This window comes from Vipera ursinii (genome assembly GCF_947247035.1).
Source record: "Vipera ursinii genome assembly, chromosome: 2".
NCBI lineage: Eukaryota > Metazoa > Chordata > Lepidosauria > Squamata > Viperidae > Vipera > Vipera ursinii.
In genome coordinates, this window is record NC_139513.1 from 111,350,702 (window position 1) to 111,370,670 (window position 19,969).

A 19,969-nucleotide genomic window follows, 5' to 3' on the forward strand; every position below is an offset into this window, starting at 1 on the left:
CAGCGTAAGACAACCCTAGTCCAAGAAGAGACAAACCAATAGTCTCTTGTCACAATAGGCCCATGGCTGGAAGGGGAACTCCTTCACATTTCTTCTGTGCAATAAAGTTTTTCTGGCTAAATGGAATAGCTGAAACTGCCTCAAATAAAGACATTTTCTGTGGCAGCTGCTAGTTAAAACTCCAAATCCACTTTCCTCTTGTTTGCAAAATGTGCATATTAGTCATCTTGATGGTGGCTAAACACACACCAGGAATAGAACATTCTTTATTTTGCGGTGATTTGTTTTACCGTGACTGGGAGTTTAGTTCCTGGAGTAGAGACCTGAAATAGTTACAGCCTTGAACTGTTGATTCTATTGGGCAGGGAAGTAGGATGATGGAAGAACTAGTGAAGGTACTAGAAGTATTTTAATTTAAATACACTAATTGTATGTTTGGGAAACAAGGAGATAGATGGAATTTTAATTTAATTTTGGTTTGGGCTTTTTTGGATGAGAAAAAGGAAAGAGGCAGCAAGAGGAATACACTTCCAATGTTGTATGGAAGTGTATCTCTCTGTTACTGTTTGTTTACTATATGAGTCACTGAGTCTATTCTAAAATTTTCATACATGCTCCTGAGCAATATAAAAAAATGAGAAAATCTAAGCACAGAATTTCAGTTGGGTCACTTCCTTATTCAAGACAGACCATTGGTGGTACAGACTGTCATAAAGTTTGGATCTGCATTTGCTCATTAGTCTTCTAGATAAAACAGCATTAACAATTCCTAGTAATGCTGCAATAATTGAACACCAAACTTTGAACATATTCAGAATTTTGCAGCACTGGAGTCCAGAGGACATTTGGTTGTCACCACACAATAGTGTATAAGAGCTCAGGTATTCAAGCAGACAAATTTAACCAGAAAGTCTCAATTGACTTATGAGTACGGTAAATCTTTAAAACCTTTATTTTTAATATGTAGTTATTTCCTTGGAAAAAATGATAATTTTAGGATTACAGTATGGTTTATTAGTTATTCCAAGGAAATTATTTAAGTTAATTAGGGAGCAATCATATCATGATATATACTAGATAACAAAACTGTTTACTGAAGTGCATTGATCTTGTTTTGGGGATATGTTTATCTTTTCTGTCAATTGGCATAAAATAATTAAATGTAACTATGATGTAGGAGAAGACCTGGCTGAGCCCAAGGGAGGGGTCAAACACATCATTAGACAAGAGTCCCTGCAAGCCCTCAAAAGAGCTAAGTCCAGCCCACCTTGAATGCCTTTCTTATCTCCCACTCATTTCTTCCCTTGACCGCTAGTTGGTCAGATTTTTGTAGATAGCTTAAACTTGCAACAAATTTTTATAGTCATTTGAACTGCCTGAATCTACTGATTTCCCTGGTGCTTGATATATTATTATCAATAAATATAAATTACAGCTCAGCTGCAAAAACATAGATTTAATTAAAATTTACAGTGGTGAGTGAAAAACAGTCCCGTCCCCCTGCAATCCTTTGGCTGCTGTTCCCCAAACGTGTTGAGCTAACTCCTAGTTTGTGTTATATAAAACCATTAAGCACATGGTTTAGATTTCTCAGACATCACTTTTGAATTTCTAAAGCTATTTTGCAGAATGAAATGAATTTCTGTTGTCTCGAACCTTGTCTTTATTTAGTAGAACATGTTGTCTAGATGGCTCATCCACCCTTTTGTGTTTATGAAGAAGCAGACAAAACAATACTTTTGTGAAAAGTTCCAAATTCCAAATGTGCCATTAATCCAAAGGAGTTTGAGCACCAGCTGAGGCCTTGCAGCAAATTGAATGAAAGATGCACTGTAGCACAGAAACACTTGACATACCTGGATTTCTGACAACCAATTGTCCAACCAATTCAAGCATTTCTTAAATTCAGCTTGGGATATTTAAGAGTCTCTCTCTCTCTCTCTCTCTCTCTCTCTCTCTCTCTATATATATATATATATATATATATATATATATATATATATATATATATATATATATATATATATATATATATATATATGTTTAAGTATTTGTCAAGGTTTTTTGAATGGACCTTGCTAATTAACTCTTTCATTCCTGTTTTGGCCCGGCTCAGGGCTTATCCACAGGAACTAGTCAACTTATGACAGCTCATTATTTTATATATATATATATATATATATATATATATATATATATATATATATATATATATATATATATATATATATATATATAATCATCTTAGCCTCCCAAATTCTTTATTAGCAATTTGAATAATTTGCACAAATAATGAGCTGTCATAAGTTGACTATGTCCTGTGGATAAGCCCTGAGCCGGGCCAAAACAGGAATGAAAGAGTTAATTAGCAAGGTCCATTCAAAAAGCCTTGACAAATACTTAAACATACATTTGCCTTGCCTTCCAGCTAATATAAGAGAGAAAGAACCCCGTGGCTCAGGAGGTTAAAACACTGCCTGATATACAATCAGCCCGGGTTCGAATCTCAGATAAAGGGTATGACTAACTGATGAGAACATAAATGAGTTCGAAATGATCATCTTAGCCTCCCAAATTCTTTATTAGCAATTTGAATAATCTGCACAAATAATGAGCTGTCATAAGTTGACTATGTCCTGTGGATAAGCCCTGAGCCGGGCCAAAACAGGAATGAAAGAGTTAATTAGCAAGGTCCATTCAAAAAGCCTTGACAAATACTTAAACATACATTTGCCTTGCCTTCCAGCTAATATAAGAGAGAAAGAACCCCGTGGCTCAGGAGGTTAAAACACTGCCTGATATACAATCAGCCCGGGTTCGAATCTCAGATAAAGGGTATGACTAACTGATGAGAACATAAATGAGTTCGAAATGATCATCTTAGCCTCCCAAATTCTTTATTAGCAATTTGAATAATTTGCACAAATAATGAGCTGTCATAAGTTGACTATGTCCTGTGGATAAGCCCTGAGCCGGGCCAAAACAGGAATGAAAGAGTTAATTAGCAAGGTCCATTCAAAAAGCCTTGACAAATACTTAAACATACATTTGCCTTGCCTTCCAGCTAATATAAGAGAGAAAGAACCCCGTGGCTCAGGAGGTTAAAACACTGCCTGATATACAATCAGCCCGGGTTCGAATCTCAGATAAAGGGTATGACTAACTGATGAGAACATAAATGAGTTCGAAATGATCATCTTAGCCTCCCAAATTCTTTATTAGCAATTTGAATAATTTGCACAAATAATGAGCTGTCATAAGTTGACTATGTCCTGTGGATAAGCCCTGAGCCGGGCCAAAACAGGAATGAAAGAGTTAATTAGCAAGGTCCATTCAAAAAGCCTTGACAAATACTTAAACATACATTTGCCTTGCCTTCCAGCTAATATAAGAGAGAAAGAACCCCGTGGCTCAGGAGGTTAAAACACTGCCTGATATACAATCAGCCCGGGTTCGAATCTCAGATAAAGGGTATGACTAACTGATGAGAACATAAATGAGTTCGAAATGATCATCTTAGCCTCCCAAATTCTTTATTAGCAATTTGAATAATTTGTATATATATATATATATATATATATATATATATATATATATATATATATATATATATATATATATTCCATTTATATCCCGCCCTTCTCTGAAGACTCGGGTTTTTCCCCACGTAGAATTGAAGGTGTAAGATATAATATATAATTTTCTTAATAGGAGCATTTGAAGCTGAATTGCCTCTGTAAGCAACACATATCCTTCGCCTTTCTTTCTTATTTGTCCAGAACTAACTCCTACTGTTTCTTCAGGCAGACAAAGAATGTTAAAATGTCAACCAATAAATGGTGGAAGATTCATAACAGTCAAAAGTATTTTTCTTCACATAACATACAGTTAAACCATGGAATCAATTATCAGAAGTTATGATAACTAAGGGCACTTGTTATAATAACTATGATAATTTAAAAATATTTCTTAAAATCTATTGTAAAGTAGTATAATTAGGAAAGAGTCATGCTTGTGGGCTTTCTCTAGAGTCTAGAACAAGAATGGATATCCCAGAATCTTCTGCTTCTCTAAAGGGCTTTCTTTCTCTCACAAGCCCTCCCCCCAATGTCTGTCTGTCTCTTCTTACCTTAGTGGTTAAAAACTGGTAGCATGATTTTGTGCTATTTGAAACCTCAAAAATGTCAGTGTAAGTCCCTGGATACAATTAACATAATTTCCAAAACAATAAAAAAATCCAGACAGCACCCACTAAAATAAACAAATAAAAATCCACGAACGTCCTAGAAATGATGTCCCCATTCACTTTGCATTTTCATTCTATATGCTGAATTCACATCAAAAATGATAAGTATGAGCCTTTTGGCCAATGCTAGTGTGGACTACAGAGCATTTAGTCAGTTCCAGAAACACTCAGCCTAAGTATCAAGGTAGCTTTAATGAGCATGATTAAACTGAGGAATTAATTACCCAATTCTCTAGCAGTGGCCATCAGATTAGAAGACTTTAAAAAGAGATATGAATAAATATTAAGATTAGTCTTATCTATTATCCTGGTATCCAAGGGAACATGCCTCCAAACATCAGTTGCTAAGATACGTGATTGGAAAGGAAGCAGAAGAAAATGATTGAGCTCATGTTCTCCTCATGGGTTTTCCAGTAGGGAATTCCACTAGACAGCATTGGGGTTGAATGATGGAATAGATGATGGTACGATCTGATCTCCCATGGATGTTTATATTTTTAAGGGTACTTTGGTTAACTGTTCAAGCCTATCATTTCTGGTCATTTGTGAATTAGGATTTGTCCTCTAAGATAGCCATAATCTCATCCTGGTGCCACCTCCTTAACATTTCCTTAACTGAAATTTCCTGAGCTCAGATGCTTACTTAGCTACTCTGTGAACAAAATTGGGAACTGCAGTATAACATTGCGATGAGTAGAGAGTGTGCAGAACAGAGTTTTGCTCTTCAGCAAGTAATGGAGAAACGTATGACTCTGAGAAAGTCTGTTGTATATGTGTTGATTTAGAAAAACTTTGTGATAAAATAATAAGAACTGTTTTAGGTGAACAAGAAACTGAAAGTTGACTCCTGAATGTGTTATTAGTGGTTTTATAGGTTTTTACCCATTTTGGTGAAGAACGAGGCAAAACACCTCTTGAGAATGTTATCATGTTATTAAAACAAGTACTTTCTATTTGAGCAAATTTCTGTAGCAAAATTGTTTACTGGGTGAGCCAGCCCTGAACACTCCTGCATCTTGATGAAGCCATGGCTTTAAGATTTAAAATGCACTGTAAAATATTATTTTTCATCTACTGGAAATTGTGAAGCTTAAATGTTTTCCAATGTAGCCACCTGAACACATATTTCTAAAGACTCTATCTCTGCTTGGATAAGTTACCACATGCCTTCTTCCTCTGTGAGCCTGTCCTTGCCTAACAGAGAGAGACAGAACATGATTGTTTCTTTTCTGGTCTTCTGGCTCCTCCAGAGCTCTCTGTGCTGGACAGAATCTGTCCCATATTAGACCCCAATCTTCACCAATCTTCTCTGGGTTGTTTGATGCTCCACTTCTGAGAATGTTGCCTAGCCCAGCCTCTCCTCAAACCTGCACCTTTTCAGCAATATATCCCTTATTTGTTCGTCTCAGGTTACCAGCCAATACTGCTGTTAATTAAAACCAATAACAACTCTTCAACTACCAATACTATCTAGATTCATCTTAGCTTGCCACCTTCACTATCCATATTTTCCTTCTTCTTCCCAAAAGTTCCTTCCTAGTTTTTGAGACTGTATCTTTCTTAACTTCTACTTATCAACCACTAGAGCAAGATGTATATTTAGGTTTTTTGTGCACTGGTGACAGATTCACAAAGAGGCATGGCTTTCTATAGCCTATCATTAAGTGGTGAATAATGTGAGTAAAGAAAACTTGGGAGTAAATGGTATGCTGAGCAAAAGGGTCAGTGTTAACAAGGAGTATACCAAGGATAGGTGATGGTTGTTTGAATCATTTATGTACAAATGCATAAGGAAGATGTCTGTTGTTTGGAGTTGTGAATTGTGTGTACTTTTACATGCAGACCGTGCTGTGGTGTTTGCAGAGAATCCAAAAGATTTACCACTGATGTTAGATGTTTACATGATTGTGACAAGGAATATGGATCTGAAAAGTAAAGTATGAAAGAGAAATTACATTTATCAAGAAAAATGGAATGAGCAACTACTGTATAAGCAAATCAGTTAAAAATAAGAGTACGGTGAATTAACATAAATTATCTTAATAGAAAGTTAACTAAAGCCTGGAAAATAGATTTAGGTTGCTGAGAGGTAGTGGATAGAATGTAGCTTGGTGAAAAACATGACTGTTTGTTGGAATAAATGAAAATGGCTGTATACAAGAGCATGCTTCTGCTTGCTTTATTATTAAAAAAATGAAAGTTGAGTTAGACATGTCAGGAGAATCATAAAAACTTTGATGCGGTGAGAAAGGGCTACTTAGGAAATCTGTGTGATAAAATAAGAAGCAGGCTCAATAATCAATGGAGATAGATGAGTGTGAATTGAATACAAAGTTGAGAGAACAGTATAAAAATAATATATTGAGCGGATTGGCCGTAGAGGAGAAAGAACTATAATCACATTTCAAAAAAATAATATATGAAGAACAAATTGGTTGAGCAGAAGGGGAAATGGTCAGGTGGAGGTAATACAGTACTCAGAAAAAAGATCCTCAAAGAGATAGAAATTTAAAGAACTAAACACAATTATGAATCAGTACATTAACAGAGTGGAAGGATGGTTAGTAAGAAAAGAAAACGATGGGAAGGTACAGTGAATGGTGGTGCTCTAAATAAGAATTACTCCCCCCCCTTTCTCTCATCTCCCACCTTTAATTTTTTGTTCTCATTGCATCTTAAACTTTTTTCTGCATTTTCAAAAATATTGCTTTCCAGGAAAGAAAGAAAGAAAGAAAGAAAGAAAGAAAGAAAGAAAGAAAGAAAGAAAGAAAGAAAGAAAGAAAGAAAGAAAGAAAGAAAGAAAGATAGATAGATAGATGATGGGCATGCATGCAGCAAAATAAATATTTATGTTTTAACAACATTTACTCAGGATAAAGGCCCAGTGCAAACATTTGAAATAATCTCACTAGATGGCAGTACCTGGTCCATCTTTGTTTGAATTTAAATTAAGCAAGATCCAACCTGGTTAGTATTTGGTTGGACAGCTACTTGTGATTTCCTGGAGATTGCTGGAAAATCCACAAATATTCCAAGAAGCAGTAGAAATTTGCAAAGAGAGGTCCACAAAGTTGAGATTCGATGGATAAGCTTAATTTATGGGCCTGTTGGCCTTTACAACTAGGAATGAATCTGCTTTGTATTCCAGCCTTAATAACATAATATCATATATACCTTCTGAGAAATCAATAAGAAATTGCTCAGGGATTGGATCAAAAAAAATTCCGAGAAAGAGACAATCTCAGCAATGAAAAATATTTTTCCCCAAAGTAAATGGCAACTGTGAGCAGAAATGAACTGTAAGCCCAATACAGATACAGTTCTAACAACTAAGAGGTGACCCCCATCCCCTATTGTGACTTTTTTTGCATTGCCGGAGCTGGGGTGCGTGTGATCTCCGTATGATGCAACCGGACCGCAGGCTGGCTGTTTGACACCCCTGCCCTAGAGAATTATAAAACTAACTCCGTCACCAAAGTGATATCACCAGTGACCCTGAATTCTATCACCAATTGTTAGACAGTCATAAGCTTTCTATTGTGGGGTACTTATACAAATTAACAGTAAGTAAATACAGATAGGTCTTCTCTAGAACAGAGGTCCCCAACTTTTTGGGCACCAGGGACTGTTTCCGTGGAGGAAGGTTGTGAAGGCGTAGTTTTGCTGCCTGCATCTTGCGGATGGGCTTTGCTTGTTTGTGCGGACCAGTTGCTGGCAGGCCACAGACTGGGACTGGTCCACGGACCAGGGGTTGGGGATCCCTTCCGTAGAACCTGATTTGATGCCCTCCCGTCAGCAATACTGAAGGGAAGATTTCATGGGATCCCTTATTCATAGAGACTTGCCCTTGTATTTCCATGTTCCAAGTACCGGTACTTCCTTGCCCATGTTCTCATCTGGTGCCCTTTCTATGATGCCTCAAGACATGCTCTGATTGCTCCAATCATTCCCAAATGTGAAAGCCATGCAAATAAATTTTATGTTTACTATTTTTTTAAGGGATGCTAACCCTACACTGATATATCAGGTGGCAAAATATTTTCACCAAGTTACACAACTGTGCAAAATTTTTAATTACATATGCTGTTTTATTGTCCTATTTTAATAACTAGCTGCTGTATTAAACTATTTTTCTTTATACTATACTTTTTTATTATAAAGACTGGTTAAAGACCTCAATAAAGCTTTTTGAATTAAACAAACAGACAAATAAACCTATCTCCAAAGCAAAAGATTATACCAAAGATATTTTGCTAAAAATATCTAAACTGGGAGTTGGTACTATTGTTAGGCTAAGGAACTTGGAATTTGATCTATCCAACATTAGAATAATTCTCCAAAAACTGAACATGTATGTTTTGGAGAGACAAGCCAGCAAAATAAAAATCATATCCAAATGGGAACTATGGAGAAAAACACTCCAGCTAATTTTTCTCAATACTTCCATACCATTAACTCCTCCAGTTTAAATATTTCTCCTTGATCCCTCTTAATCACAAAGGTTGTAAAAAATTCTGGAAATCATGCTCTGCATGAGTTTCCTAATTAAGGGATTGTTGTAATTAAGTAAATAAATTGTAATTAAGATGGCATTGTATCTGTATTACATATGTAAAATGAAGAAATGTTCCAAGCTATGAAAATGACTCATTTCATTCAATGAAGCATTGCCTAGAATTTTCAACATTGTGTCATCTTATATTGATAAACCCATTGTGGATGAGAAACAGAATAATGGGTATTTAAAAAAAATAGGTGAAGGATAAAAATATAAACCAATTTTTAGGGAACAGTAGCCTCTGTGAACAGATGAGCTTTCTTTTTTCATGAAATGTTAAATTTTTAGCCTTATAAGAACCAGGTGGGAGTCACCTGATTAATCACTCTCTTACCATTAGTTAAGAAGTAGTAGATAGAACTAGCATCCAATAAAAGCAGCTTTAGGTTACTGGATCTTGTGAGATTTGTCTGCAAATTACATAGAAATGCTTTCAAATAATGTTTGTCAGTCAACCTGTGTATGTTTTATTATCAGTTCTTGGCAAGCGATGCTGAATGTTCTGTTATTGGCATGACTAGCAAACCTATTGCACACTATGAGATTGCTTTGTTTTATGCAAAAATTAATGCAATTGTGCGGAATCAGGTTGGAATGTCAAGATTTTCCTGGAAAGTTGTCTCTCTCTCTCTTGGATCAGTACTTTGCCTAAATAGGATGCTTGTTGAGGTGGTGATGCAATTCTGCATGAACAGGTGCTGTGTGTCACCTCAAGACTTCATGCCAGGAGAGACCTCTCTGCAGGCATAAAAAGTATCTAATCTAGAATGGAAATAGGAACAGATATTTTACCTGCTAGAAATGCCAAAGTCCCTAAAGCAACATAAAATAAATTCACAAAAGTGGAGTGTTGTTTGACAAGCATATCCAAAGGGGTGCTTCAAATGAAACATCATCAAAGTTTGCTTTGTGAATACTTTTACCTGTGAAGGGTTTGTAACGTTCAAAAAAATCTGGTGCCAAGTTATAAAAGAGGGCAGTGGGTAAACCATTACTAACTTAACAACTGCAGCAATTAACAACTATGGCAAAAAAAGGTAATAAAATGGGGTAAAATTTACTTAACAACTGTTTTGTTTAGCAACATAAATTTTGGACTCAACTGTGGTCATAAGTCAAGGACTACCTATATCTCTTTCCCCAGCACCAGCATCCAGACCTCCAACGATGAGAGTCTTAGAAGTATAGTAGTATAATTTCATTCACATGGATATGGCATAGTGGTGCATATAAATTCATTTCTTCTACTCTCTGGTCATACTAACAAGTAATTTGATAATTACATAATATTTGGGAATCCAAGTATATTTAATGGCAAGTACTGTGACATATTTTGGCTTTGATTTTTTAGGATAGGCAATATTAAAATAATAACTGACTAAATAAAAGTTCAAAACAACTCTGGCAATAGAATAAATCCATTGTACAATTTTACTATTTACAAAGTCTATACAGTACAAAGTAAATCTGAAGCAGAGATAACCCTTAACTCAGAAGTCCCCAATCTTTTGGGCACCAGGGACTGGAGGGGCATGGTTTTGTGTGCTGCCTGCATCTCGCAGATGGGCCTTTGCTTGTTTATGCGGACTGGTTGCTGGCATGCCGCGGCCCGGTACTGGTCCACAGACTGGGAGGTTGGGGACCCCTGCCTTAACTGGCAATCTGGAATGTGATCTATTTCTTACTGATAAATATATATGATGTCTCCTCCCCCACACCCAATTATTATATTGTCTTCTGCCAAGCTGAAAACATAATACTGTGTGGCAAATTGTCATTTTTATCTCATTTTATACCAATAATCATTTTTATAATAAATGACCTGAAAGTGCATTCCTTGTGCTTACCAGAAATAGGAAACTATTATTTTATAAATATAGAATGCAGCTAATACGATTTTCTTAGATAATTATATGTCATATTTATGCCTACCATGCATACATTTATTTACAATTGCTTGATAAAACATACATATGGAATTGAATGAATTTTCAATTTGAAATTATGATAAGCGCCTTATTAAATAAAACAGCTGAGAATGGCAAAAGGAGGTAGAACTATGCCTGTAGATTGATCAATTTAAATTCTGTAAGTTACGACATTGCAGATTCCAAAAATGGAACTCCTGTATTTATTTCTAGTCTCCCAAGTTACATTACTTTGCTAAACATGTAAGATTTTAAATAAAACAATAAAAATATTTGTAACATCACCCAAGCAATTTCCATTCCCAAGATTTATGGATGGATTTTGATTTTGTTGTTGTAATGAAAAGCCAAACATCTTCAAATGAATAGGCAACTTGTTAGCAGCAACAGTTTTTATTGAAAAAACAGAGTGCTTTGATGCTTACTATTAACTGCAAAATGGGAGCAAAACTTGTGGAGATTGCATGTGAATTTATTTCTACCATGAAATTGGAAATATTTTTTGTCCATGATTCTTACAACATTCTTCTGAAACTCTATTCCATTCTTCTGTAATTGTACAAAGGCAATTATTGTTAATAGTGCATTTTCTAAATAGACAGGTTGTTGGGAATCAGGTGCTTTACTGTGAGACTCTAGCCCTCAAAGCAGTTTATTATTATTGCCTTCTTGTTCTGAACAAAGAAATCTGTTAAACCAGATTGTATTACAGCTGAGCATTTAGACAAAATCTCTGATATTTACGAAAGGTTCTAGTTTATACTGGAAGAATAAAGCATACACAAAAGAACAAAAATAATATTTTCCATATATCCTGAAGATGTATAGAAACATAAGAATTTTCTAAATATTATTAATGCAAGATAGAATGTTAAAGCCATGTGTAAACTGCTTTTGTGACCACATTTTATAGAGAAGAATCTTCTATTTGAAGGTAAAATCTGGTTTAAAAGACAATAAAAAAGGGAAAAGTAGCAGCTATAATCATCAGCACCTAAGTAGCAGGCTCCTTCATTATGGTGAGATATATTATATTTTTATTTGTCTCTAAATTTGCAATATATAAATTAGCACGTGCAAATGCTATGCATGTTTGACTTCCATTTGGACAAGAAATAAGTGACCATTCTAATTTATAATCCCTAATCTATAGTTTGTGAGGGCTTTATGGTCATATTTCAACTATTGGGGGAAACATTTTAATATATGAACATTTTAAACATTAGATCAAATGTATCTTGTAGATTTAAGAAAAATACCATTGTAAAGAATTAGATGGCATCCTCGAATTTCAGCTCAGTTTTCAAAAATACTGAAATATCTGTAATGATCTTTAATTTTAAAAACGAAAAGCAAGTAGAACATTTTTACGTAACTATCTAATTGTGATTAAAAGTAAGAGAAGCATTTTATGCAAGAATTCTGTGTCTGTTTTAAAAAATGATTAAACAGTCTCTGTAAAGACAATTCTCATAGTGGGAAAAAAACCTATAGTATTTCTGCTGAAAGCCCCTTTTCCTAGTTTTGAAAATGAACGTTTTAGAAAAGCAGACTTGCTATAAGTACATACAATAAATTAATCTTACGAAAATAAAATATTTATAAAATCTTTATAATAATTTCCTGAGCAAATATGTACATCATAAAATCGACTGCCAACAGAATGCATTCTTACAGATCCGGTATGGATTATTTAAAAAAACTTCACCCTAATTCTCCGAAGTCTACCTTCTGATAAAGTGACTGATGAAATCCAGTATTAGTTACCAATTCCTAGTGAAGTTGTCATCTTTCATAGCTTTTACCAGCCAGTCCCTTTCTTTCTGTTCATCATAATCAGAGTCACTCATATCACTAGAATCTGCAGCTAAGAGACGGGAATAATTAATCCTTTTTTGTCGTGGTAATTTGGATTGAACAACCAAGAACAAAACTAGCCATAGTATTAAGGTAACGGAACATGCCCTGTAGAGCATTGCTAAACCAAAGCTGCTCACTCCAAATCCTCCTGCAAAGCTGCCTAAACTGGCTCCACATCCATGAGAGAGGCCTTGAAGGACCAAGTGCAGAGACCTTTCTGTGCCAGGAGTGGCAATGTCATCTGTCAGCATGTACACTGCCCACCATAACGCGCCATTGCTGAAGGCGCAAAAGACCTGGATTGGCAGCACAGACCAGGAATTCCAGAGGAAAGAATAGTAGAGCAGCTGTACTGCCAGGCAACTTAATCCCAAGGCAACTGTGCCACCATCGGAGAGAGCCTTTAGCAATTTGCCTTTGAAGATATAGAGAAGGATTTCAGCCATTAGCCCAATAGTCACCGAGAGGCCCATGAATAATTCATGACTGCCTTGATCTTGCATTTGCCAGAAGAGAAAATTCTGCACAGTTGACCCAATAGCTCCTGTGAGGAAGATGGTGACAGCATACAAGATGGTTCGACCGTCACTCCCAATGAGGTTCAAAGCTTTGACTGTTTTATTGACATGCTCGGTTTTTTTTGACACATAAATGGGAAAGAAGGCACTGACAACTAATGTCAATGTCATGAACAAGGCATAGCCATAAAAATGCACTGCAAAACGTGGAATATTAGTATTCAAAAAGCAATTCAGCTGATCCACAAATATTGCGGTGCTGCAGAGACCCAGTGATGCTCCCAAGTAGCTCCAGATCCAAAGGTTCTCATATCTGTCAGCAGCATCCACAAAGTCAAGGTATTCATAGAGACTGTCATCGACCATCCACTCAAGGGGTCCAGCCAGCAGCTCCCAAAAGACAACAGCACCTAACACCATAAGGAAGACCTGGTGCTCACTGTCCAAGAAGTCAGTACCCTGAAGTAATTGAGAGCTTATATCTTGTGCTCTTTCCCTGCGTTCTGATAGATTTTTCAGTACAAAAGATACCTCTCCAGCAGGTAATGGGATTGCGTAAAATGTGAAGTTACTATTTCCTCTTGAGTCATTTTTGTCAGCCTTTTCTTTCATAATCATAATGCCAGCTGTTTCTTTCAAAGCCACATTCACCGTCGTTTTTTCCAAATTTTGCTCGGCTGGAACAATTTCTTCCCCAGAAACACCAGATGTCACACCAGGAGAAGCATCTATGAATTGCTGTGCATTTATATCAACATCATTGGCATCTTTGTTTATTAGAGGAGTTTTTGTACTTTTTATTTTAAATGAGGTATACGTTACTGTTGGCTTTCTTGTAGACGCTTGGCCCTTTGAGATCATTCCAAGTGGTTCTGTAGACCACATTTTGTTATCAGCAAAAGAGTTACCATTCACTGCACTCAGATGGCTCACATTTATATCAGGCACTTGGGTTGTAGTCAGTTGTTTAGTGGGATACTGGCTCATATTGCAATATTTATAGACAATATCTTTGTTCACTGGTGGGATGAGTGTAAGTAGCAAACCTGCTCCAACTGAGCAAAATAATGATCCACTAATAAATATTTTCCTTTTATTGTGGGTTTTTGCTAGATAGGAGCATAGTGGGGCCCAAAGAGAAGTGATTAAATGTTTCAGTCCTATTATAATCCCTACTAGAGGTGCAGTCAGCCCAAGCTGCCGAAAGTAGAGCGTTAAAAATGGGATTGCACAAGCATTTCCTGCACCATATAGAAAATGGAAAAGGCTAGCAAGAGTAAGTGCTTTGTTCACATCCCATTGGTTATTTGTACTCATGGCTTCAGAAGGAGTCTGTGTTCTTCCCACTTTTGCCCTGCAAATTAATAAAGCAAAGACAGATTTATCAGTACTCAATAAAACAGGACAAAAAAGTTAAAGTTTCTTAATTTGGTATGACTGCAAATCACTAATCAAACCTGTAGTGCAATTATACATACAACAGCAATAACTTCACAACTGGTTTGTCACAGAAAAACACTGTATGTAAGATACATTTTTTAGGAATTCATGAAAAGTAAAACCTAAGTTCTGAATCAAGAAAATATCTTTTTTTAATGTGCTGATTACTTTAAACTATAATCCTCTATACAGTTACCTGGGGTCAGGCCCATTTAACTTATTTATGCTTATTTCAGAATACTATAGATAACCAGAATTACACTGAGAGATGCTTCTGTTTGATTAGGATTACATTTATGCTAAGCTTTTTCAAAGTAAAATAAATGACCTTTCTTATACAAGAAGTAGAATAAAACTGTTAACTAATTTTTAAAATTCAAAGGGACGCTTACATATAGGATTGCAAGAAAATCCTTTTAAAAAAATAACAAAAAAGCTGAAAATCCAAAGCAGTATATGTGTGTGTGTTTGTGTGCGCATGTGCAAGTGCACATGCATTTTATATATTTATTTTATTTATTTATTTTATTTTATTAGATTTATATACCCCCCCTCTCCAAGGACTCGGGGCGGTGTACAGGGCAAAAAACACTAACACACAAAATATAAAAATTAAAAATAAGATTAAATCAATAGCCCTAAGTAATAAATACATTCTAAAATTTAAAATTTTTAAAATATAACTCTAAAATCCAACCCCTCAGTCCAGGCCGGCCTGTTCAAACAACCAAGTCTTCAGGTCGCGGCGAAACAAGCGAAGGTCGGGAGCCATCCGAAGCTCAACTGGAAGCTGATTCCACAGGGCAGGCGCGCCCACAGAGAATGCTCTCCCCCTGGGAGCCGCCAGTCGACATTCCCTGACCGACGGCATATTGTTTATATGTAAAATTTAAAATATAAGATTATGATGTATGAAAGGGTGACATCAGTCACCAATAATATTGTTAAAGAAATGATTCAGAATGTGAGAACTAAATAATACTCTAAAATTTTTAATACATGTGCCATAAAGCAAAAATTATTTTAGAGGAAAAATGTTACCATTCATGCTGGAAAGTGTTCTTAATCAAAGTACTGTGATCCAGTGCAATTAATGAGAAACACTGTGTTTGCTGTTTATAATATATAAATTCATTCCATATAATACTGAACATATACAATAGAGCTTTTTTGATAGAAACCTTTTTAAAGAATTTTAATAATTGTGTTACTGAATTTATCTATTTCATTAAATGAGATATATTTAAGAAAGCTACAACTGGAAAGACAAAAGTAAAACACTTCAGAATAGCTTGTATTATCATGGAAAGAAAGAAAATGAAGATAAAAGCAATAATGAGAGATAACATTATTAAACACATATTTCAAATTTTTGACTGAGATCCTTTAGCATTAGCACAGAATTAGGATTCTAGAATCAAATCAAATATAAATAACACCAAGCTCCCATATCAGTAATAGGAAATTGAATAAGAGCCAAAGATATTAAAAATTACAGTTTTACAAAATGTTTTAAAGTGAATTTGTAATACACAAAACAGTTTTTTTGAATGTGAAACAGCTGTTTTCTTTCCAAATTGTTATATCCACCATTTTGGAAAATTTTGGTACAAAACAAAATGTTTTAAACTCAAAAGTATTTTTTTCCAGCTCAAAACACTTCCATGATCCTGTTGCTGCATTTCAAATTCAAAGGTCCAAAACTAAAAGTTTTTACCCTACTATTAAAAAATAGCCTCCTTGCTCGGGCTGATGATAATCTTAAGAATAAAGCATTTATAAGTTCTAGTTGGACAGAAAGAGAAGATGCCAGTTGAGACCTTATACTATAAGTCCATAATAAAAAGTGAAAGATTACTGTCAATACTACGTGAGTAGAAATAAATTCAGAGTTTTGTAAAAATCTGTTTTTAAAAAATCATTACTATTTACAGCATTATTCTGCATCAGCTACAATACTACTTTAATGCCATGCCTTAGAGAATGGTATAATGAAAATGCCAGAAATCCTTCTTGAAAGACTCCTTCAAACAACAAACATGAAGATGTAATTCCTGTTTCAGAACTAAATGGAAGTGAGTGGGTGCAGAGCCAATTGCATGTTAGAGTGTTGGAACTCTTACAGAATTTTAACCCAAATAGAGAACAGATAATATCAGAAGCTTCTAATATCAGAAGGATCACATGAATCAGAACAGAAGAATGACATTATTTCCTTTGTAGAGGAAAACAACAAAAGCCTTTGTCTAGTAACAAACATTGAACTGATTTAAATAAGAAGGCTATCAGATACTGTAAAGAAAACACAGTGAGAGCTGTCAGGTGTAACAAAACCAGTCTTCAAGTAGGAAAGAGCAGGCAATATGAACTTTGTTTTCAGGAACTTTATCTGTATATCTTTAGGAAAGATACAACCTATCTTTGTAGTTTCATGTGGCATACTTATTAGAAATTGTATTTTGTGAGTGTCTCAAGAGCTTTTGAATAAACACAGCAACAATCATAGGATGAGAAAAACTGTCTGTTTATAAACTAGTTATAAACAGAAAGTAAAAATAGGACTACATGGATAAGGAAGTAAAAAGTGCAGCTGAAACCAGTGCTTTACAAATCTTAACAATTAGGAGGAAATAGTATGCTGGCCTTATTGGCGGAGAAAATTGAACCATTCAGGGTAATAAAAACTAAACACAATTGTGGAGAGTTCCAGAGGCTCCCTTCAAATTGCTTGAATGACCAGTCAAATTACAAAATCATTAAATTTAACTATGTAGAAAATAATGCCCAGAAAGCTGAACAAGGATATGATTTTATCTTCTCCTCTAAGAACACCAGGGCTAGCATCACCCAATAAACCTAGCAGTGGGCTAATGCCTCCTTAAGTAACACCAGCTGCCTGCAATTAGTGCAGGTTCGCGTCCCACCAGGCTCAAGGTTGACTCAGCCTTCCATCCTTCCGAGGTAGGTAAAATGAGGACCCAGATTGTTGGGGCTCAATTAAGCTGACTTTGTAATAATGCCGCTTGGGTGTGTGTGTGAAAGCCCTAATAAGCAGGCATATACATAGAATGAAGGCTACTGCTAAGCTTGTAAGCCGCCCTGAGTCTTCAGAGAAGGGCGGGATATAAATGGAATAAAAATAAAATAAATAAAAATAAATAAACCTGATTAGAAGGCAACCTAAAACAAGCAAAAGAAAGCACTTCCACTGTGCATAATAGTGTCTGTAATTCATTATTACAAGATAAAGCGATAGCCTCTAATTTGGACTGATTTGAAGAAAGATTGAAAAAAATCACGGAGACCTGGTCTTACAAGTTATCTGTCTTGAAGATACAATGTTGCATATAGATTAAATACAGCAAGCCTCCAAAATATCAGTTATGGGATAACAATTGGGGGAGTGGATCTGTCTTTATGAACTGCCAGATGGCTATTGCTCTAAGAAAATGTTGGATTAAGTTGGGATCTATAATCTTATAAGAACTAAAAGTAGCATAGCTGGGCTGCAAAAGTCGAGAAGACTAGTGCTAATGTTTTCTGTAGTCACCCTTCAGTATCCTTTGGATTTTTGCAGTGCACTTATTTTTCAATGTTTATGTCCACCTGCTTGCCAAGTGACTTTGAGCAACTAACAAAGGTTAAAAACATAAAGGAAAAAGATAACATAATAAAGATAATAAAACATGCTGTATGAGTGCCAGACAGATAACAACTCATAGAAGTTGCTACACACTCATATACCATCCTTGATCAACCTGTTGAGGAGCAACCAGTTAAAGGTGGCCATGTTGTGGCCAACCAAATTGGGGGGGGAAGGTGCTCTATAAGGCGGATGCTGTGCCAGAGAAGACAGGCCTCCTGCCTCACATCAGGTGACATCATCTAATAATTGATAGGATTGGGAGGATGTCAACCCTGCTGGAATTTACAAAATGAGCAGAGACAATGAAATTGATAATCCTGCAAATAACCAGATTCCAATTGTAGCTCCAATTGTGCCATATTACTATTGTCCTTCTCATCTGCCTTGGTGGAGCAGTGGGCTAATGCCTCCTTAAGTAACACCAGCTGCCTGCAATTAGTGCAGGTTCGCATCCCACCAGGCTCAAGGTTGACTCAGCCTTCCATCCTTCCCAGGTAGGTAAAAAACCCAGATTGTTGGGGGCAATTAAGCTGACTTTGTAATAATGCTGCTTGGGGGGGGGGGGTGAAAGCCCTAATAAGCAGGCATATACACAGAATGAAGGCTACTGCTAAGCTTGTAAGCCGCCCTGAGTCTTCGGAGAAGGGCGGGATATAAATGGAATTAAAATAAAATAAATAAAAATTATATGTAAAAACCTTAGCCTCTCTACATTTTACAAAGGCAGTATTGGTGCCTATATATAATGTAACCTTGTGTCACGTTCAGTACACACACACACACACAATACACAAAAGAGGATATTTGAGAGAAGGATGTGTTTAACAACAAAAAAAAGGGGGGTGGGGCATTTTGTTAGAAAGCCCTTGCCTATTCAAGCCATTTAAAACAGTCCTTTCCGTATACTAACAGCAATCTATCCTAATGACAATAACGCCAATTCTAATCTCAGTGGTTTGTTTCCTTGTCCTCTTTCCAGGAAAAGCCAAATGGCTCTGAGAATCACAGCGATAGGACGGTTGCCTATCAAGCCAATAGTCCGCCCATTCTCTCCTGGCTTGTGCAAATCGAGGCCGTGGACTACTGATGGTCGATTCCAGCTCTGGTCATTCACCCTTGGTTATGTCCGTGAGTGAAGGGGCCTCCTTGGAAACCTGACCCTCCAACCCCGCCGCCCCCCACCCCCGTTCAGCCCCAGAGCCTCGCCCCACCCGGGCGGCCCCTCCCCACCCCATCTCCGTGCTCGCGGGAGACACCCCCTCCTCAGCCCCGCACCTTGGAGACGTTGCCATGGCAACTTCTGCGGCCGCCCGCCTCTCTGGCGCTGAACTCCAGCAGCCGACGCGGGGCCTCCCCTACCTGAAGAAAGCAGCGGGCAATCGGCTTCTTCCGCTACCCGAGGCGGCCTGCGGTCCCGAGCGCGCCGACTGCGCATGCGCCAGATTACCTGTCAGTGGTGTAACACCTGTTGCCGCTGCCCCAGCTGTTGGAACGCTCCCTCAGGTGCCGTCGGAGGGGAGGGACAAACCATTGCTAGGAGACGAGGAATCGTTCTGGGAAGTACGAAAAAGGCGCCTGGCCGCGTTTTATCCGCCTTCCTTCGCCGCTCAGGCGCCTTCTCAACCAGAGACCGGCTTTGTCTTCCTTCCACTTTTTCCTGCCCTTTGCAAAAGTCTGCCTTCCGACGCTCGCATAGTTGTTCTCGGGGTTTGAGATACTTTACGGGCTCACTCTTAAAGGTAAAGTGCGTCTGACTCTTAAATAATTTCAGAT

General features: G+C 36.8%; 1 protein-coding gene across 2 annotated transcripts; it reads right to left on the reverse strand.

Annotated features, from left to right (window-relative positions):
* Positions 1-11,173: 11,173 nt before the first annotated feature.
* On the reverse strand, positions 11,174-19,609 carry MFSD6L (major facilitator superfamily domain containing 6 like). Of its 2 annotated transcripts, none has more exons than XM_083356942.1 (2): positions 19,556-19,609; positions 11,174-14,464 (listed from the first exon to the last, which is right to left on the reverse strand). In XM_083356942.1, exon 2 carries the CDS (start codon positions 14,425-14,427, stop codon positions 12,496-12,498), a length of 1,932 nt encoding a protein of 643 aa, XP_083213068.1. In that variant the 5' UTR covers positions 14,428-14,464; positions 19,556-19,609; the 3' UTR covers positions 11,174-12,495. The 2 variants fall into 2 exon arrangements, with proteins under 2 accessions (XP_083213068.1, XP_083213067.1); XM_083356941.1 differs by having other exon boundaries at positions 19,472-19,602.
* Positions 19,610-19,969: the final 360 nt, after the last annotated feature.